The sequence below is a fragment of the Macadamia integrifolia genome, unplaced genomic scaffold (genome assembly GCF_013358625.1).
Source record: "Macadamia integrifolia cultivar HAES 741 unplaced genomic scaffold, SCU_Mint_v3 scaffold170, whole genome shotgun sequence".
NCBI classification, from domain to species: Eukaryota; Viridiplantae; Streptophyta; class Magnoliopsida; order Proteales; family Proteaceae; genus Macadamia; species Macadamia integrifolia.
The window spans coordinates 186687-208990 of record NW_024868316.1 but is presented as its reverse complement, the minus strand read 5'-3'; the positions used below and the strand labels follow the sequence as shown (position 1 = coordinate 208990).

Sequence of the window (22304 nt, the reverse complement as noted above, 5' to 3'; positions counted from 1 at the left end):
AGAATGCGTACCAAACACAGATAATTGGTAGGAATACCCTTTTCCAAATTATTAAAAAAAATTAAAATCAGATATCATCCCAACAAGGGTAACTTAGAATAAGTAATAGAACCAGGTTTCAAAATGCATTCTTAAATAGATTTTGGTTCTAAAACGCATTTTGAAGCAAGAAATAGAGAAGAACAGGGTTTCAAAATGCATGCCAGATCCATACCAACACAGATAATTGGTAGGAATACCCTTTTCCAATATATATATATATATATATATATAATTAAAAAAAAAAAGATATCATCCCAAAAAGGGGTAACTTAGAATAAATTATACCTGCCTGCCACAAATTGACAATACTTTATCCTGTTTTGAAGGCCTTCTGGACTACAAGTCCACTCACCTCATGTAACTGAGATGACTCAAATAGCATCATTTCATATTTTAATAGACCAGGCCATAACATAGGTTGTATAAATTATAAAAGGATACAAAAAGAAGTTCTCCTTAATGTTGGGGAAAAGGGAGGATGAAGCAACTGCATTGGTGAAGTTTGACAAAGGAAAAAAGATGAACATGGCCCTTGAAACTCTGCATTGTCATACCTATCTTCCGCTTTTGGTGTCAGATTCTGATGCTCGAGCTAGGGTTCTTGGATCCCTCGCTACTACATTTTGCTGCACTCCTACAATCCACATACAGCAACCTAAATCAGCAGGGTTTACATAAGAAGAGACCCATAATATAGCAACTCCAACTACATACCCAAGGGAATGTCTAGAGGATCACTTCGGGTCGTTGAGACTCGGCCACCTTGGCTAAGTCCATGACTGAGATTCCCTGGTATGGACAACCTCCTTCCACGTATATCTTGTGAGAATGGTAAGCTGCTTTTGCCCATTTCATTACCTCCACTGCGGGGAAAGTTTTCACCATGGGGTGGCTGTCTAATGGGTGGCTGCACAGTGGACTTTGGGGAATAAGATGTGGACCATGATGCCCCATTTGATCCTGCTAATGCCATTATTACTTCTGCCTGTCATATAAATACCAAGATACAAATTATTTATCAATGATTCCCATTTATCTGTAACTCATGATTCAGCTTCAAGCCAACAAAATTTAACTGTGTATAATCAATGGCCTAAAAAACATTTTTTATCTTGTTTTAAAAAAAAAAAAAATTTTCTTTTCTATTAGTTGGCTTAAAATACATATCACTTCACCAAAGTTTAAGGATGAAAGAATATGTCTGGCAGTATACAGTTGTAGACAAAAGTAACCTACAGGTTAAAGAATTCACAAAAAATATTGCATGCATCACTCTACATCAAACATATCTTCAAAAACCACAATGTTCATAGAATTAGTATGTCAATGGCATGAAAATATGAAACTTTTGTACTGTATGATTGTTGAATATATCTTCAAAAATTACAACGTCAATGTAAGGAATAATCATATTAGAGCTGACTTGGCAGTGGCCATGTTCAATGGAGGCCTTTGGATGCTCCAGAATGGAGAAGTGATTTGATTCAGTTTGAAGGAACTAAAAGATCCACGGGTAGACCCAAAATGATCCCAGGAGTAGTGGTGAGGAAAGACATGCTTAGCTTACGCCTTGTATCAAGTATGACCTGGAATAGAACTAATTGGAGGCCAAGGATCCATATAGCCGACCCTATTTAGTTGGGATAAGGCAGAGTTTTTGTATCATCGGTATGCTTGTTATGCTAAGGGAAATTATTTGCTCAGTACTATGGTCACAAAGACTGTTTTGAATGGAAGAAAAGCATAACACTACCCCATCATGTGCCAGTGCTAAATGACTTGATATGACTTAGATTTCCTCCCCATGAAAATACGATGAAAAATAAACCATGAACGAGGCAACAACTTTGCTCTGGAATACACACAAGACATCTAGAAATTTCTAAAACTGACATTACGTTAAAGTTGTGGGAAAAGGCTGGGCACGCTGCTGGGGTGCCCAGCCTATGTCACTAATGACCCCCCATGCCCCTCCCATCCCAGTTCCCCTATTGGTTAAGAGCAGGTAGCTCCAAGAAAGCTAGTGGTGTGCCCAACCTCTGCTCATAAGTTCTACCCAGCCATTACCACAAACATCCAGATGAGCAAATATTCCTGGGTCTCTCTGCTTGGTTCATGATACCTAGACAAACATGAACATATTAGAGTAAGCTTTTGTTTCAGGTGAACTCGATGATTGGGATCCACCGAAAAATGGACCTTGCTTTCTGTCTAATATGCATGGAAGATGCATCCATATTCTCATTAATTGAAAATTCTGATTTTGTAGTAAAAGCTTTGTACTATCAGAAGAGATATGGCAGAAGACACCAATAAATGACTATGGCAAATTGGAAATAAAAGAGGAATTTGGTCAGATATTAATAGATGTAAGAACCATGAATTTTTTATTATTAGATTTAAGCGAAATCATGAACTTTCAAAACAAAAGCTGATTTTTTTCAGGCATTGCTACATGTAAGGTGAACCATCAATTATGACTTTTGGTATATAATCATGAAATTTATCTGGGAAAGAACCAATTTCATGTGAGCAGAGAGACAGGAAAACTATCAACATGGTCAGCAAGGTAGACAAAAGATTCTGACGAATCCAGGCAGAATTCTTCTGCCCATCCCCCCCTCCCCTCTCAAAAGAAAAAGGGATAATGTGGGCTTTCACTGTGCCGACATAAAAATTATTTGTTATATACTGTATAGTTTATAAATAAAGATAATGTTTCGACTGGAGTTTAGAACTAAACATATCATAAAGGTATTCATGCATAACATCACCAAGAGGATCAAACTCACAATTTTCAGTAATTTTTATAAGAACCAGAAGATTGTAATATAGATAGAAAGGTGTTTCTTGTATGGGGCACAGTCATATTTGTCAAGAGGTCAATAGGCAATGCCTAGGCAATAAGACACCCCCTGAGGGCCTAGGATACCAGTCTCTACCTTATGTGCCAAGGTACCCAAAACCTGATGAACTTGACCCCCGCATATAATAAATTTTGATCATATCTCATTGCTACCATTATATGTTTTTCTTGACTTTCTTCAACCTCATTTTGGCCCGCTTATGTTTTATATTTTGACCTTTTGTAACCCTAAATCATAAATATAAAATAGCTGGAAAATTCTACCTTATTTCTTTAAAGGACTATCTTAAAGGAACCTCTAAAGGTGTATTTAATACTCGTAACCTTCTTTTGATTGCCCATTGTCTTATTCCCAAAAGATTTTAAGCCAAAGATAAAAAAGGGTTTTCAAAATAAGTAAGGTTGCAAATTTGACACCTTAAGTGGTGTCAAGAAGAAAATCCTTTCTTTAAAATTATGCTTTTTATGTTTACATTTGTAAGATGACAAAAAAACGTGTACCCAGTTCTTGAGGCTCCTACCACTGCCGGGTTTGGGGAGATTCATATTATACACAGCCTTACCCTGCTTCACGGAGAGGCTTTTTCCCAAACTAGTAAGATGACAAATAACTGGAAATATGGATTGGGATATAACATATGGCACTTGCCTTGAGTGCCTTGGCCACATCAAGGTGTCAAGCCTAAGGCAGGTTGCCCCCCCCCCCCTGTGTACTGTTATGGCATAAGATTTTTTGCACAAGGAGGGATGATGCGGCATATCAAGATAATGCATCTGATAGGACAACCCATTGAATGACAGAAAAATTTGATTTGATTTTCCACAAACAGGATGAAGAAAGTGATGCTATTTTGCTAGAGTTGGAAGTCCCTCAGGGAGAACCTTGCTAGTTACCAAGTAAAAAGGGAGGTTGGGACCCAGCAGTGCATGTCAATGTGTAAAAGGCCACAAATAAACTGTTGTGCCAAAAGAGGCCAGTTGCTTCTGTTGTATAACCAAGTCATACCTCACATCAAAGCCTCACTCAATTGAGTCAACCATGCAATCCTGTAATCCCATGTGAAAACGTATAAACTAAACCAACAGGTACCATGAACATTTTTCCTAACCATGTAAGTGAATTTGGATTTAAACACACATGGAACGACATGATGATGGATATGTTTTCCAACTCCATCATTACATGTCAACTTCAGGAATAAGTTCCAGTTCCCTCCACCCAAGAGATGGTCTTAACACCACTGATTGGAGCTCAGGTACATCAAGAGAAGAGAATTTATAGAACAAGCTAGTAAATATTAAGGTCAACTAGAGCAGGAATAATCTCAGGTGAAAGATATACTTTAGATAAACTTATCCAGACTTCATATTACCTTTCATTTCAATAGAACTGACAAACTGATATCCAAAATATAGTTTATGAACCAAAGATAGATGCATGGTTAAACCAGTATGAAATCTAGATAATCAATCATTGGAAGGAGCTAGGAGACAAAGTAAAAGAACCATGTCTTTGGCTGAAATAAGAAATCAATATTCATGCTCACTTTGATGCATGTACTATCCGTCAATGAATAAATCAAATGCACATGTCAATAAGTATTTGTCCTAACAGTAGTAATGTAATTCATGGACTACCTAAGGCTCAAGCAAGCCCACTTCTGAAAGGCTGGTCTGCAATGTATTCAATAGGCCTGGCTATAAAAATTTGCCTTTCCATGGTCAATAAATAGTCATGGCTTTAAGTCAATAAAGGAATACAGCCATCCCAGTTCACAACAAAAACAAAACACTGACCTTGTTAGGGTGGACATCATCAAAAACATGAGCTTGGCCAGCATAAAATATAGTCATTTGACAACTAGCAGACATTAATCCACGTCGACTGCCACCACAACAGACAGAATAAAGCATCGCATCAATTTTCTTTTAGAGTAAGAAAAATAATTTGTAATTGGGAATTAAAGCGATCATACACTGCCATATAAGATGTACCTCATTGGATTAGAAGATTCAGGATCTCCAATGTGAGGTCCAGACTTTGGTCTGCTGCTACTTGGCAGCAACCCAGGTGAGTTTCGTTCAGAAGGTCCAACACTGGCATTAACAACACTCAGAATTCCAGAACCTTTAATGCCTGTTCTAGAGCCCTCATCAGCAGCTGGTTGAGAGATTCGCCAAGGGCCGGTATTGGCCTCCCTGTATTTAGTAGAGGAGACCTTATCAGCGAAGGGTGTGGTTTGGTTTAGAAGAGGAGTTTTCATGGGCACCATGGCGCCTGCATTCATGGGCATAGGCCGCTCCCACTTCGAAATTACAGAATCAGGTCTACTACTGCCAATGGGCGGCTGTAATATGACAGAAGTAGAAGTCGGCCTTGGTGGTTGCATACCAATGAAAAGTTCCTCATCTCGAGACCATCTTGGCCGTTCTCCCCCACCTCCATTTCGGAGTATCTGAATTTAAATGTGGCAATCAACATTATGGAATATCAAGGACCACCCAATAAACACAGTAATTTTGGAAATAAATAAGAGCAATAGAATAAAACATGTGGAATGATGATCTGCTTACTTTCATCAGGTGGGAGTTTTCACAGGATCCCGGTCCTGTTTGAGGCATTCTATCTCTTGTTGACCCCATGAATGTGGACTCCGAATTGCTCCTTTTTCTTCCAGGGAACCTATTGCTTATCTCAGGGCCAGACACATCACTCCTCGAGCCATGAAATGAAACCCCTTCAAACTGGTTCCCCACCTGCCTTTCTACCAAGGATTAAAAAGAAAAGAATCAGACATCAATTCAGATCATCAAATCTCTGCCAAAGAAATGAACATTATTATTAAAGTTTCAGTTGCAACTTCATTTATGTCCATCAGATGGAATTTACAGAGAGAACCCACAAAGAAGCCAATACAGATTACCTGCAATGCTACTGCCAATGTGCGACATTTGATGAGAAAAACTACATATTGCATCAAATTTGCGGGTTTGAAATAAATTAAATAAAAAAAAAAAAAAAAAAAAACTCATTTCAAGGGGGGAAGCATCTTAGCGAGAGAAAACCCAAAAACAGAACTTTCAACTTCATCCGTTACTTTAGGCCAAAGTGGAGAAGAACACCAAACGCATTTTGCGACTCACCAGAACATACCCAAAAGAGTAAAGGCAGAAGAACAGAGGAAGTCTCAAAAGCGAAGAACGATGATTACTTATGCACAGCCGTGCAGGGAAGAGAGAGAGAGAGAGAGAGAGAGAGAGAGAGAGAGAGAGAGAGAGAGAAGCAGAAAAGCTAAAAAACTGGGTGATGACCTCACTAAAACCACTCCATTAGAAATGCAAACAAAACCAAACAAAATAAGTATTTAAAAAGAGAGATTTTAAGAAATGGCCAAATGAGAGAAGGAAAACGATCGGGTAAAAAAAAAAACTATAAGAAAGAAATAGAGAGAAGAGGTCTCACTCACCAGAACCCAGATCAGAAGTAGCAGCGGAAACAGGGCCATAAGCACCAGAAGAAGCTCCGACAGAGGCCGAAGCCGATGCGGATGGTTCAGATGGACGGATATCTCCAACAAAAGCAGAAGCCTTTGGCGCTAAACGAAGAGGCAAACCAGGAGCAGAAGCACAGCTCATGCCAAGAAAATCATGGAAAGTAGGCTTGGCTTCGTTGTTGGTATTCTTGTTGCTGTTGTTAAAGGCCATCGTCAATACAGCCATTTCATCGAGAGATCATTCTGTAGAGCTCGAATCAAACTCAAAATGCAAACCCTTTACAAAAAAAAATAAAATAAAATAAAATAACAATAAGACTATAGCTATAAACAAGATAAAAGAAGCTCGGACTTTCAGAAAAGATAAAGCAGTTACAGAGGAAGAGAGAGGGAGGGAACGGACTACTGGAGGAGTGGAGAGAGAAAGTGAGAGAAAGGGTGCATTTAAAAGCAAAAGTCGGGAAGAGGGGGGTTTCTTCACTTTCTATCTTTCGTTTAATTTCATGGGTTCTGTGTTTTGTTCTGTTTCTCTCTGGAGGTAACTGTGTCTGACTGTAACCCTCTGTGTCTGTTGTGCCATTTTTCCGTATTCTAGAGAGAGAGAAAGGGCAGAGAGAGAGAGAGAGAGAGAGAGAGAGATTGTTAAAAAATGGGAACTTAATGCTGGAACAAGGACGGTGGCACGTGCAAACAAATGAAACATCACACGTGTGTATCATTATGAGAGAAGGAATCTTTGTCGATTGTATTTTTTTTTTTTTTGGGTGGCAGTGACTTGTGAGGAGTAGAGAGAGAGTGTGAGAGAGAATGTAAGAATTTTGGGGCATAGATTCTCAAGTACAAATGTTGACTACTCCTCTCCAAGCCAACTAATATATCATTCTCTATATTTTAACAAAAAAAAAAAATGGTATATATCATTCCTAATCCTATCCACGCCACCACATGTGTCATGTGCCATCTTGACTGAAATTTTGGTTGGTTCACTTGGGCTGGACCAGACCGAGCAATAGAAAGTACACATCCCATAACTTTACTAGAGATAATGAGAGAGAGAGTAGCAGTCTGGGTTTCTAGTGAGTGAATAATTTTCTTAGTTATGTAAGATCTTATGGTGTGAAATTGAGCTCTTTGGTGCAGTTTTTTCATTTCTGTATTGTAGTCATAACTTTTGTGTGGGAGAAAAATATTCCTCATTCCTCTATTGTGATTCAACAAGGTCAAAGAAAAACTTTGTCTAGTAATCAAGTATGGATATTCTTACCAAAAATAAATAAATAAATAAGTATAGATATGGGTCACAATATATATTTTTTGATACACCAATAAATGATGGAAGAGGTATCATTACGATGTTAGCATACAATTAAATTATGAAAAATTAAAAAGCAAGCCTTACGATGTCAAAGTGCATTACAATGGCAGAGTGCAGTTAAATTATGGAAAATTGAAAAGTTAACGTGGGAACGTTATGATGTCAGAGTGCGTTACAATGTCAGAGTACAGTTAAATTATGGAAACTGAAGAGGTAACGCGGGAGCGTTACGATGTCAGAGTGCGTCAAAATACCAGAGTGCGTTACAATATCAGAGTGCGGAAATTGTGGAAAACTGAAGAGGTAAAGCAGGAACGTTACGATGTCAAAGTGCGTTACATGTGAGAGTGTTTTTAAATTATGGAAAACTGCAATGGGAACGTTACAATGGAAGAGTGAGTTACATGCCAGATTGCAGCTAAGTTATGAAAAATTACATAGAGAACGTTACGATGTCAAAGTGCGTTACGATGTTAGAGTGCGTTACAATGTCAAAGTGCAATTAAATTATGGAAAATTGTAGAAGGAACGCTATGATGTCAGAATACGTTACAATGTCAATGTCCAATTAAATTATGGAAGGAGGAACATTACAATGTCAGAGTGCAGTTAAATTTTGGAAAGGGGACGTTAGGATGTCAGAATGCGTCACGATGTCAGAGTCCAGTTAAATTGTGGAAAAGGGACGTTACGATGTCAGAATGCGTTACGATGCTAGACCAGTTAAATTATGGAAGGGGGGAAAGTTACGATGTCAAAGCTAGGATATATACTGAGCCCATCTAGGATATGGTTATAGACATTGGCTATGGGTAGATGTTAAATATGATTATAGACATTGGCTATGGGTAGATGTTGAACCTCACCCAAGAAGACGAGTATAGGTATTTGTTAGGGTTGCAACATGGCGGGTTGGGCTGAGCTTTTTAAGACCTAGCCCAACCCTGAGTCTCATTAGCTAGGCCCAAGCTTGCCCTGAACCCTAACTTGGGGCCTAAAAAATTCAACCGAGGTCTAACCATGCAGGACTCAGCCCAGCACAGACCCGCCCCCAATTGGAAAGAGCTAGGCCGGGATGTCTCTGATTGGCCCTGACCCTAATTTGCCATCAAGGGCTGGGTATACACTGACCCTTACCCTGACCCTACAAAATATTGAGTAACTAAAAATTCATTTGACTTTGTATCTAAATCCCTTGGAATTCAGAAGTAAAATAAAAATTAAATCTAAAAAATATCATTAGTTAATAAATTTAAGTAGTTTATACAACCATGGTGGATAATGATTACTCAAACTTAAAAAATTGACCATCGAGCACTCAAAAAATCAAGGTAAAATTCAGTACCAGTAGAGCGAAAAGTCAGGTTAAAAAATCAGGGTTGGGCTTAGAGCGGGCCACAGACATCCACCCTTACTTGCCCTAACTCTGACTGGGGACCAAAAATTTTTAGGGCCGAGCTGACCCTCAAGGCTAGAATTTTCGGGCTTAGCCCTATACGAGCTTAGGGCGGGCCAAGGACGGGTTCAAGCCACTGGGGACAAACTTGCACCCTTAGCATTTATTGAGCCTCATCTAGGATATGGTTATGGACACATGTATATTGAATTGAGCCTCATTCAGGACACCTGGCTATGGGTAGATGTTGAGCCCCACTCGAGAAGATGGTTGTGAGAATATACTGAGTCCCATCCAAGATATGGTTATGGACACTGGGTAAGGGTAGATGTTGAGCTCCCCTGCCCTATCGACCTTGGAATTAAATCCCTACCCCTCATTAGATTGAATCATTAATATTGATAGGTGTTGGAAAATTTTTTCCTTGATGAAAATGGATAAATGAATATTGAAATTGTCATTAGCATTTGAAGGGTGATTGAACTTATTGAATGAAAATATTTGCCCTCTAGTAGGATTCATGTTGGAAATTATTTATGTGTATATGTTTTAGATTTTCTCCCTCATGAAAACGAAATAAATGTAAGTAGAATACTTCTTTGGAAATGTCAAGAGATGTGAACATATTTATATCAATTTCCCTCCTTGAAATCTTAAGTTTAGAAATTATTTTAATGTTGCTTAAATATTTTGGGATTATGATTTTGACTTCCAAACCACAATTTTGTAATTTATTGATGAATATGCAGTTTTATAGTCTATGAATTAGCTATTTCTGCTCACCCCTTTTACTAATGAACTTTTTCAATTGATGATTAGAGCTCCTGGGGTAGTTAGACCTTGGAGTAAAGCTTTTTAATGGAAATTTTATGGGACATATTGTGATAGAAAAATTGTAAAATATTTGGAAGACACCTTTTGGTAAAATATTTGAAAATATTGTAAATTTTGTAAGTTTTAGAAATGACTATATATATATATATATATATGTCCATTGTACTAGTTTGTTACTTGTCTTTAATTTTTATGTCCAATTTGAACTTTCAATTAAATCAAAAAGATGCATATTTTAAAATGTTACATCAAATTAAATTTGAACTATATGCCCATTGTAAAAAAAAGTGGAATCTTGTGAATAGATTTAATTTAGAATGTCAATTAGGCTAACCATATTAGAAATTAATCAATATTTTGCCCACTATGTTGTAAAATTGTCCTTCTATTTGAATTCGAAATGCATGGTCAGTTGCCCACTATAGATTAAGATGACATGGATTAAGACCTGCCCATAATAAGTAGGGACTTCTCCAATGAACATTTTGAAGTGATCTCTTTCAAGCTCTAATTGTTTTTCATTTTAATATGCTAAATTTGCATTACCAAAAATTATATATATATAATAAAAGATGACTATGCCTGTATTTTTCAAGGTAATAATAAATTGGGAGAAGGTTGTGCATTCCACTGGCGGCTTGCACCAATAACATGTTGAATAGGAGGGCAAAGGGGTCTTTTCCAAAGAGGAAAATAGAGGGTGATACAGTTTGAGTACCTTGGCAGCTTGCCCAATCTTTTCTTTCATAAATTTTTGATCAATTATTTAGGGGTTTCCTTTTTTTAGGTGAATAGGAATCTCATCTGCAATTTAAGTGGAGACTGTGGCGATGGGTTGCTGTGCTAGTCTCCTCAAGGATTAATCGAGGTGCGCATAAGCTAGCCCGGACACCTTGGTTAACAAAAAATGAACTTATTCTTGAATTGTAAGTGTGTTTTGGTATCACAAGTGAAACTTATTCTTGAACATTCTGATCTCAAGCATTACATAAGAGCTAAATTTAAAAGACATACAAACCCGGACTTAAACACACCATAAGTTCGCACAGACTTCACACACTTACAATTCCGTAGGTTCAATAATACACATAATAATTGACGGACTTCACACACTTACAAATCCGAATTGAAAACAAAATAGATAAGATACATGTAGCACACATAATAAAAAAGGTACACATAATAAAGCACTTTAATTATTCTTACCTTAATCAGTGTTTGGGCTGTTGTCACTGTCCCATTGGCTGCCCTGAAGAAAATCATGCCAAGCAAAAACTTGTGGTGCATGGACATCAGATATGTGATGTCTGGGTCCTGCACCTCGTGACCAAGGTCCCATGCAATGAGTAATCCAAGCAGTTATGTTGGAATGGTGGTTGGGTCCACATTATTGGTATCACACATCCTTAGCTGGAAACTGAGCCATTCTTCTGGATGATCTCACACATTCTGTGGGATGAACTTTGACATGTAATTGACAATTCTGAGGAACTTGTGGAGTTGTGGGATGGTTAATGGTCCATCAGGGAAGTCTAAGAGAGACTTACCAATGTGTGACTGCAAAGAATAAGAACCATTAGTGATTATAACTCCCAAAATGTCAATGGAAGCGACTACCAGCTGCATCTTTGTAGGAAAGAGCATAACACCAAATTGCAAGGTAATTGCATAAAACCTTTGGAGAAGCTGATAGTGTTCTTCAACTGTTTTGGAGAAAAGCAATATGTCATCAATGTAGATTAGGGCATTTTCCTGAATGGGGGCATAAAGCTTCATCATGGCCTTTTGGAAGAGAGAAGGTGCGATCTTCAGGCCGAACGGCATAATAGTCCACTGAAAATGATATCCTGGGATGCAGAAAGCTGTCTTGGGCCGGTCTTCTGGGGAAATTCCCAACTGCCAAAATCTTGCTTTTAAGTCAAACTTACTAAAAACGGTGGCATCTGCAAGTTGGGATAAGAGTGTAGGCCGTGTTGGTAATGGGAACTTGTCGTCTGTCAGAAAATCATTGAGAGATTGATAGTTAATGACCAATCTCATCTTTCCTGGATTCTATTCAGCGCACTTATTGATATAAAAGGCTTCACATGGCCATGGAAAAGAGGTTGGTTTAATGAGGCCTTGTTCTTGTAGGCGTTATAATTCTTGTTTGGCTAGAGACAAATGTTCAGGATTCATTCTAGAATGGCTAGCTTTGGTGGGATTAGAATCCTCGTTCTTCTTAAAAGGCAATTTGATGAAAAATTCAGGATTATGCTATAAAGGGGATGAAAATTTCCCAACAAATTCAGAATGAGACTCAACACAACAATCTTTTAGTAATTGTTGATGGATATCTTCCAAAGGAATGGCTAAGAACAATCTTGGGACTGTGGTCAATGGAAGAAGTTGTTTCTTAAAGCTAAGACCTTCTGGACTTCGTTGGAGGGAAGGAAATTGGCTGAGCAAATCAAATCCAATTAAAAGGTCTTTGCCAAGTAGGATTGAACCTAATACCTTGTGATTCACTACCAATGTAGGAAAGAGTTTCATCTTGACTAGTTGTTTGGTCACAAGGTCAACAGTGAAGGTCTGGCCATTAGCAGCAAGAATCTATTGTTTGTAAGGTTTCCAATGGTCGAAAGGGAGGAAATGTGGGGCCATGATAGTGAGGACTACTCCTGTATCAAAATAGGCAATAACCTTAATAGGTCAATCTCAACTGGTTGGTTGAACATAGACTAAGGCCAGGGGCAAAGTGTAATGGGGAGTGGTAGGGGATTATAGTGAGATGGGAGGTGGTGGGAGAGTCTCCAACTGGTATATGGGCTCAATATCTTCTGGTTCGGTTGTTTCTTCGGATGAAGCCTCTTCTTTAGTGAAATCAATAATAAAGAGAGAGTCAAGAGACTCGTCGTCATAAAGGATGAAGAGGGATTCAATATCAGCATCTTTAAAGATTTCTTGATCTTTAGGAAGATGAAGAGAAAACTGATGAAGCATGTTAACCAGTTTAGACTTCTTTTTCTGCAGATATTGTTGAGGGCAGGCTTTAGCAAAATGTCCCTTTTGACCACAAATATAACAACGATCGGAAGTCTTACCGTGGAACTTCTTCCATCGGAGAAATTTCCATCGCTTTTGTGGACGATGAAATCTGAATTTTCTGCTGTGTCTCTTGGACTGTCGAAGAAACCGCCGCGCCAAAGAGTGGTGGTCTTTCTTTCAGGAGAACAAGTGCAGTCTTTGTCTTTACACTTGATCTTAAGATGCGAAGTGCCACAAATAGAAGTCAATTTATGGGTAGTCTTCTCCCATTTCTTCCAGAATTCATGTTGGCAACAAAGTTTGTCAAGGGTATTTAATATATCCTGGTAAATTCTTCCGATAGAAGTAGTGGCAAGAGTGAATCCTTGGGCTTCAAGATCTCGTGCAGCATCTGTTCCAAGAGGCTCAGGAAAAGAATTTAGGAAACTTGCTTCAAATTTGGATCATCCATTCCCTCAAGAGAGAAAAATTTATCAAGCATTCTGAAATAATGTCGGTTTAGATCCTTTTCTTGAAAGCGTAGCATTTCATCTTGAGAAAATCTTCTCGGTCCTTAATCTTTTTGTTCTGAAAGTTACCGAGAAACTCATTATATAAAGAAGAGATGAATGCATCCACTGTCACTTGTACCCATTGGAGTTGGCGATACTGTCCCAAACCAAGGTACCACTCTCGAAGGGTGCCAGTGAGTCAGATAAGAAATTTAGCTATGGCAATTTGGTCATTTGAACCTTCTTGCGTTTTTTTCACTAGTAAGCCAAGCATGAAACTCTTGGAACCTCAGAACCCATTTGGAGTATGGAATATCATCCAAAGTAAAGAAATGTTTAGACTCCTAGTTAAATAATGGCTGAAGAGTAGGAGGAGTCTGAGAGGGGGTGCTATGTGGACTTCTTCATTATCAGTGACGATAGGTTCAGTGCAGGATTCTCGGTTTGACTCCTGGGTAGAGAAGACTGGGATGATATAAGAATAATCAGAGTCTGAAGAAGAAGAATCTGCTTAATAGGGATAGGAGGCCAAAGAGGAAGGCTCCTATTTGTACTTGGCGAGTACATGCTTCACCGGTTGATGATGATAAGAGTGTTAAGAATTCCACAACATTTATGATAAAGTCGTACAATCCGAAGCATGCATGTATTTTGTCAACGGATCACAAGAGTGTTACATTGCACTGGATTGCAGAAAAACTTGCTCTTCACTTAAAAGTTGATCCAGACATGAGTGTAAGGTCTATGGCTACCTTCTTAGATGAAACTTACAAGATTAAGCTCCTTACATGAAGTTGCATGGGAGATGCATCCTTGTTCTGGAAATGACTCAAGGTAGTCATAAGGATTTATATTCTTATCTACCTACATATGGTAGATTGGTGTTGGCTAAGATGCCAGGTAGTTTGTTGGAGATACAATACCAGGAAATGCATGATATATCAATGAACCCTATCTTCAAGAGAATGTTTTTTAGTTACAAAGCATGTGTTTCTGGGTTTCTAAAAGGATGCAGACCATTGATTAGTCTAGATGGCTGCCACTTAAAGGGTCGATATGGAGACATTCTTTTGGAAGCAGTCTCTTATGATGGAATAATGAAATGTTCCCTGTGGCACATGCTATAGTTGAAGTTGAATGCAACGACAGTTGGTTTTTTTCCCTTGAAGTTCTATGTGAAGCTCTTAGTACAGCATCTGATGATTTCACTTCAACTTTTATGTCAGACAAACAAAATGTATGTTATCAATATGTTAATCAGGTTATTTATTTCTGCCCACTAATCTGTAATCAGTATTTGACTTTTATTGTTAAATTGTTTAGGGTTTATCAGATGCCATCACCAGAGTATTTCCTAATGCTCATCAAAGATGTTGTGTAGACATCTATATCAGAACTTCAAGTCAGTTTCTTTCAGATAGCTATTTAAGAAGCACTTCTGGTCAGCAGCATCAACAACAACAATCATCCAATTTGAGAAGAAAATGAATGCCATCAAGGAGATATCCAATGATGCATATGATTGGATGATATTACTCCTACAAAGTTATGGGCAAGGCATGCATTTGATTTTACTGCTAAGAGTCCTCATATAACCAATAACATGATCGAGTCATTCTACCATTGGATAGCAACTATGAGAGATAAGCATATTATGTTGATAGTTGATGAAATAAGGCTAAAGATAATGAATAAGATGTTGAATATGTTTCAAAAGGATTGCAGCTATCCAATATCTGGTCTAATCACACCTGATATGAAGAAAAATTTAGACAAGATACAATAGAAAGTAAGAGAATGCATCGTACACCAAGCTAATACACAGGCATTTGAGGTGGTAGATATGTATGGTGGTAGGGTTGTGGTCAATTTGTCAGCTAAGACATGTGGTTACATGCTATGGGATTATACGGGGTTGCCATGCAAACATGCAGCAGTAACTATCACACACAGTAGGGGTCACTTGAAGCTTATTGCAGTCCATACTATAGTATCAACATGTATCTTTAGGCATAGTGAGTTCATCGAACCACCACCAATATTGGCTGATTTGGTGGTTGATGGTTATGATGAGATTGTCGAACCTTTACTTCTTAAGATGAGGCCCAGTAGACCCTGAAAAAGTAAAAAAAGAGAATTTGATGAGGATCCTGCCAAGAATAAATCTTCAAGTGTGAGATGTGACATATGTAACCTATCTGGCCACAACAGGAGAACATGTCCTTATAATGACGGACCACCGAAGAAAAAGAACACAACAGGAAGGAAAGTATGACTTCTCACATGTATTTTACAATTGAACATTATTTATTTAACTTGCATGACTGATATTACTTTTGAAATTTCCTTTTTCTATTTGTGTAGAGAAAGCAAGGGGATGAGATTCAGGTTGAAGAGAGTAGCTCCCAAGTACTAACAAAGTCACAAGCAACATCTCAGCCTACACAACAAATAATTCAGAAGAAAGCCTTAGCCAGGCAAGCTGCTAAGCACGTGAAATGGAGGAGAACACATGCTAAGAAGAAATAGGAATATGGATGTTGGTGATGACAGAGAGCAGCTAGGTTATGGAATAGGTTCTTTTCTTTTTTTCTTTTTTTTTTAATGGGATGAATGAATATTTGGAGAAAGTTGTTATTGAATGATGTTTATTGGGTTACGAAACATTTTGTTTGTTTATTTGGGTTTTGGAACAATGGTGTTTATTTGGGTTATGGAACAATTTGTTTGTTTATTTAGGTTTTGGAACAATGATGAACAAAAGTGTATTATGGTAGACTCTATGGATGCACTTTAACAGGCTTGTGATGTGGAAAGCCTTATATGATGATGTTAATGGTATTTAGTTCTTTTGAAATCAGGTGTATTTTCAATTAAACTGCATTATTGCATCTTAACAAGTTAGTCATAATGTCTCATATTGAAACGAAATGATGTATGTTTTCAAAAATGAGTCCAGGTGTTTTTTTGGCATGCATAATGTTGTCTTGCATACAGCCTTACTGTCATATTGTCCTATGTTGAAGGGAAATACTGTCCATTTGCTTAAAATTATGGGATAGACAAATATAATGACACAAAGTTTAACTTAATAAAATCAGTACAATAGTATTGAAAGTTGAAGAGTTGAAGCTAGTCATTACAACTTATGTATTTTCTTCCTAACTCCTCATTTTTTCCCAAACATGATAACAATGATCAAAACAAGCACCACTATTACAATTTGAAGTGTTCCAATAGACTTCTCTAATCCCTTCACTCTTTTCTTCAAAGCACGAATCCCTTCCTTCATTTGTTGATCTTCAAGACTTCTGCCAACAACAAATGTCTGGATAATGATTGTGGTGATATTGTCTCTGATAAGAGGCAACACTCTTGGTTCTTCTACAATGTCTCATCAAGAAAATAATCCACAACTATGTGGTGCATTGAGGCAGCAATAGTAGAGCTTGTATTTGCTATTAGCATTCTCTGATATTCTAACAAGTGCCATTTTTTGGTAATAGCATACAATGTTCAAATACTTCAGTACTGAACCTCAATTGCTGTCATTCACACATGATAATGACATTGTATATCTACAAAATAAATAATATAAAAGGTAAAATTCTTAGGAGGCAAAGAATCGAAAAAGCACATACAACATTCCTAAATTCTTAGTAGGCATGGATAGTAACAATTGTGTTGGCAGATCCCACTCTTGAATGCTTCAGTTAACATTTTTTTTTTTCCCGATATGGAATTCATTCAAATAATACTGATTCTTAGAAGATGTTCATTAACCCTTGTTCTTGGGGTATGATCACGAAGGTTGTTTGCACAAAGTTAGAAGAATAGAAGCACCAGTAGGGAATCAAAATTTCAAAAATCATTCCAAACCACATAAGTAGAGCACATGCCCTAACTTTTCAGTTGCTGTTATGAATCAACCGCTACCCTCACTTTCATAATCAATGATAGGTTTCAATTTAGGGAATAATACAACTAAAATTAACTAGATAAGTAAAGCACGTTGAACCTTGAACCTTCGTCGAAGACTTCATACCACCTTCGCCAGAAATAGCAGCTCCTCTCCACCGTAGGGCGTCCTTTTCCTTGGGTTTGTGATGGGTGTTGGTATATAACAGATAGGATGGGTGTTTTATACCAAAGTGTTAGGAGCAATTTTATCCTTTAAAATTCAAAACTAACACCTCTCTTACGGTGTTAGATTTTCGGGTTTAAATGTAATAAACGGATTTTTAAGGGGGGAAGATATAATATAGGCAAACACTAGGGGAGGTTAATGTAAATCACCCTAACTAATAAAATGAGCATAATCAATTTGTATCCATTGTATCTTTACATTCAAATCTATTTTAAAACTAGCTTCCATTGTACTAGTCTCTTAATTGTCTATAAATTTTATATCTAATTCAGTTAAATCTTAAAAATATATATATATATATATATATATTTTTAAACTTTACATTGAATTAAATTTGGACTATATGCCCATTGTAAAAAAAGTGGAATCTTGTTAACAGATTTACGTTGGAATGACAATTAGGCTAATTAGAAATTATACATTATTTATCCTACTACGTTGTAAAAATGTCTTTCCTTTTGAATTGGGAATGCATGGCCAGCTGCCCTCTATTGATTAAGACGGTTGGATTAGGACCTACCCATAATAAGTAGGGACGCCTCTAATGAACATTTTGAAGTGATCTCTTCTAAGTGCTAATTGTTTTTCATTTTAATATGCCAAATTTACATTAATAATAATAATAATAATAATAATAATAATAATAATAATAATAATAATAATAATAATAATAATAATAATAATAATAATAATAAAACAAGCTTAGATAGATGACTATGCTTGCATTTTTTAAGGTAGATAACAAATTGGGAGAAGATTGAGCATTCCGTTGGTGGCTTGCACCAATAACAAGTTCGAATAGGAGGGCAAAGGGGTCTTTTCAAAAGAGGAGGATAGAGGGTGGCACAAGTTGAGTACCTTGACAGCCTGCACATCCTTTTCGTTTATAAATTTTAAGTCAATTATTTAGGGGTTTTCTATTGTTAATTGAATAGGCACTTGTGCTACTTCACCAGGAATTAGACTTGAATTTCAGTCACTGAGATTGCATGCCACTATGTGATATACATGCGGTGATCCAAATAGGCATGCTCTTGTTAGATCCCCTACACCCATTTTTTTTTTTTTCTTAAATGGAAAAGTATTATATTGTCATTATTAAACATATTTTTCCAAACTTTATCTTTTATTAATTTTGAACATTTTATGTTTAATATTTTCCATTTACATAAAAAATTTATAATTTATAAGTGTCCCATCGTTGGGTTTACTTACTATAGAATCAACTTATTTTTCGTGTAAGAAAATGCAAGCCTCCATTATACAATCAATATCAAATAATTCTTTTCTACACTTAAATCCTTTATATCGAAGAGAAAAAAGAATGTGCACCAAATCGAATACTACGAGGAAACAAAAACATGAAAGAGACTATTTTCATGCATATGGGTTTAAAATCACAGAATCAAGATCCTGGATCAGTCCCAAAATCAATGTTTTAATACTCTTCAAAGTTCTTCAATACAAAGATCGAACAAACTGAGTCAATCAAAATCAATGGATCCGGCCAATCCAATTCCAATTCTTCAAACCCTAACGTGACTTTTTTATTTTTTATTTTTTTTGTTAATTTTTGAAACCCTAATATAGATATGAAGTACATAGATTGTGGATACAAGTAGGATGTAAAGAGTCTCATATCATTTCATGGTCACACAAAGTGGTTGAACAAAAGTGGCATTAGTGATTACAAATCTGACTTACTAGTCTTCATAGTGATGGAAGCAAAGGTACTGCTGTCTTAGAAGCACTCCTGCCTGGGTAGCAACCCCAAACAGTTGCACTTCCACCGGTACCTAGCTAAGCTGGCTGGCTGGCTGGCTGGCTGGCTGGCTGGCTGCTTTATCTGCAAAGTGTTCTATTTGTATTTAGCCAACTTTGTGGACAAATGGGAAACAAAAACCAGAGTTGCTCTTCTTCAACTGGCTATTTCTAAAGGGAGGGATGCTATTAGCATCAGAATGTCTCAATCGTAATGTCCAAATTTGAATAAGAATGATTAGTCCAACTTGGATTCCCATTATATCATCCTTTATCCTATATTCTCATGTGTCCTTGTCCACTTCACAATCTCACTACACGCTTACATATATGATATGCTCTCCCCCTTGTCTCTTTCTAAAGTTTTTAATACAAAAAGCTAATGTCCATCCGTACTTCCAATACGCACGGGCACACGCACACACGCATATGAAGTCCCCAGATCTTGCTCTCCATGAGTAAATAAAACTAAAGCTTATGATATCTCATTATGAATGAATCTCAATTATTTTTTACGATTTTAAATTATAAAATAAATAAAAGAAAATTTTATATATATGGTGAGCCATTTGATTGAGATAAATAATTAAATTTAGAATGCAAAATTTCATGTTTCATTTTTCTTTAACTATATTTGATTGCAAGTTAAATTTAAAAGGAAACGAAGTGAAAATTTCAAACTTAAAAAGCAAAAAAGAAAACAACTTTTGTAATTATCACCCCATGTTCATTAATGATACATTTTACATGTAATTTTTATCTTAAATTTTATAGCGAAATGATTTAGATGCAAAGTAAAATGAAATTTAATTACCAAATATAGAATGATTTGAAGTTAGTGATATGGTCACATGGAATAATGATTACAAAAATTCCCTTTTGAGTATGAAAATTTCACTTTCGTTCCCTCTAATTCCCCCTTGCAAACGGAGCCTTTTAAGAGAATGATTTTAATCGCCAATAATGAAGAGACCACGATGATATGATCTTATAATTAAACACTTGAGCAAGTGAGTATCATTATTAACTAATTTCACCTTCTATTGTACGAAGTCGAAAATATTATTTTCTAATCTAACCCAAAAATCAGACGTCTTGATTTAAAAACTTCTCCGTCTCTCTTCCACCCCACCCCCTCCAAAACAAAAAATCACTGATGAAGGGAAACTTAATCCTTTTCTTTAGTTACTAAACGGGTATTATTGTTTTAGAATTTTGGTTTAAAGCCTCCGGATGAAGCTTGATGAAAAACAAATTGAGGGGGTCCCATCACTTACCCTTTTTTCCATTCTTTTTTTAGTACAAGATTGTAATTATAGCTTACAAGTGGGTCTCCAGCCCTCCATGGATTTGAAAATTTGTGCAAATATGTCGCCGTGATATTGCGGTGACACTGTTATTGATTAGAAAATAGATTAGTGACCATGGTTTTAAAACTCAGATCAGAATTATAACTTGCCAAGTGGGCCACCACGGATTCGACAATTGGCGCAAATATACCGCCGTGATATTGCAATGACAGTGATGGTGATTAGAAATGGGATTAGTAATGATGGTTTTAAAACTCGGATCAGAATTATAACATACAAGTGGGCCTTCATAGATTCAACAATTGGTGCAAAGATGTCTCCTTGATAGTGGGGTTTGGCACCAGTATTGATTGGCAATTGGATTAGTGACACAACCCTTACTATCCACATTGAACAAAGTTTCAAAAGGAATGATTTCATTAGGGTGGGGTTCACTTCACCTTCACTATCACCTTCACCATCACCATCACTTCCTCATTCAAAAATATTTTCAATGTAGTAATGAAGGAGCAAATGATCAATCAGTGCCTCAGCCCATCAATTGGGAGAATCACTTTTGTTGTGATTGTTGTTGGGCAACTACTAATGCTCTAAAGCTAAAAAGTAGTTGAATAAGACTAGCTCAATGAACTCAAATCACAAGAGCAACTCCATATTTTGTTTTAAGTTTTGAGATAGAGATTTTAGGATCCGGGTTAGATTCGGGTCAAACATGACAAATAAAAAGTAAACATGAAATCAACTGAAAATGACCCGAATATATATGTTTAGTTCCAAATTTTTTTTTAAGAAGTTTACATTTCCAACTCCACAATTTTGATTATGTGAGAGTTAAATCTCTTTACATCCATACATTTATAAAGAGATTTTACATGATTTTGTTGGGTCGTTGATGCATGGGCATTTTCAAATGGGCCAACAATTCATTTCATTAAGCCCACAAGCCTAAGCCAAAAGATAGAAATTGAAAATAAAAGTTACAGTCCAGGATTTTAGGATAACTTCATGGAAACACCTGAATCAACTCAGAAGGAACTAGAAGTTGTGCCATATATGGATGGAAAGATCTAGAAGTCTATTTTCCAACAAAAAAAAAAAAAAAAAACGGTGCATCATTTGCTATTTTCTAGAAGAAGTTATGACCGTTTTGATAAAGTGTGTTTGGGCTAACTGCAAACTCTTAGAAGTTCGAAATTCATTTTTTTAATCCAACTTTCATTCACATTCAGTTCTAAAACTTTTTGGACACTTCAACCATTATATTTCTAGACTCTTCAAGATGTGAAAAATGCCTCTCAAGGTTCCCAAGGTTCTTTCCTATTGGATAATTGTTTGTCTTTTCCAATTAGTCTTCGTTTCATTTTTGGAAATTGCCTATGCTTGGAAGGTTGTTCCATGCTCTTATATATAAAGCCTACACTAGTGAATGGAATGGAACATACTTGGAGTTTATTCATAATTTGAGCCTTTGGCCTTTGGGATGAAATAGTTCTTCTTGAGTTCTCTTACCCCTTAGGTGGATTTCTTTTGGGTGACGAGTTCTTTTTTTCTTTTAAATTGATCACTTGTGTTACCTCCTAATCCTTTGTCATTTTCCGACGTCAGTCGTGATTTTTCAATT

At 36.8% G+C, this 22304-nt stretch overlaps 1 protein-coding gene across 6 annotated transcripts; it reads right to left on the bottom strand.

Annotated features, from left to right (window-relative positions):
- Positions 1 to 291: 291 nt before the first annotated feature.
- Positions 292 to 6992, bottom strand: LOC122064622 (protein TIFY 8). 6 transcript variants are annotated; one of them, XM_042628347.1, is made up of 7 exons: positions 6884 to 6992; positions 6376 to 6679; positions 5483 to 5676; positions 4904 to 5364; positions 4706 to 4793; positions 757 to 1027; positions 292 to 676 (listed from the first exon to the last, which is right to left on the bottom strand). In XM_042628347.1, the coding sequence occupies exons 2-7, from the start codon at positions 6626 to 6628 to the stop codon at positions 597 to 599; spliced, it is 1347 nt and encodes a 448-aa protein (XP_042484281.1). In that variant the 5' UTR covers positions 6629 to 6679; positions 6884 to 6992; the 3' UTR covers positions 292 to 596. The 6 variants fall into 6 exon arrangements, with proteins under 6 accessions (XP_042484281.1, XP_042484280.1, XP_042484279.1 ...); XM_042628346.1 differs by having other exon boundaries at positions 6806 to 6947; XM_042628345.1 differs by having other exon boundaries at positions 6779 to 6944.
- Between the last annotated feature and the right edge of the window lie 15312 nt (positions 6993 to 22304).

What these genes read in the sequence shown, in the direction of transcription:
- LOC122064622 (XM_042628347.1), bottom strand. Translation starts at nt 6,628, where the DNA reads ATGGCTGTATTGACGATGGCCTTTAACAACAGCAACAAGAATACCAAC. An exon ending in TACTTCTGATCTGGGTTCTG is followed by an intron (nt 5,677 to 6,375) that starts GTGAGTGAGACC and finishes TTTAATCCTTGG; the next exon opens with TAGAAAGGCAGGTGGGGAAC. An exon ending in GAATCTTCTAATCCAATGAG is followed by an intron (nt 4,794 to 4,903) that starts GTACATCTTATA and finishes TTGTGGTGGCAG; the next exon opens with TCGACGTGGATTAATGTCTG.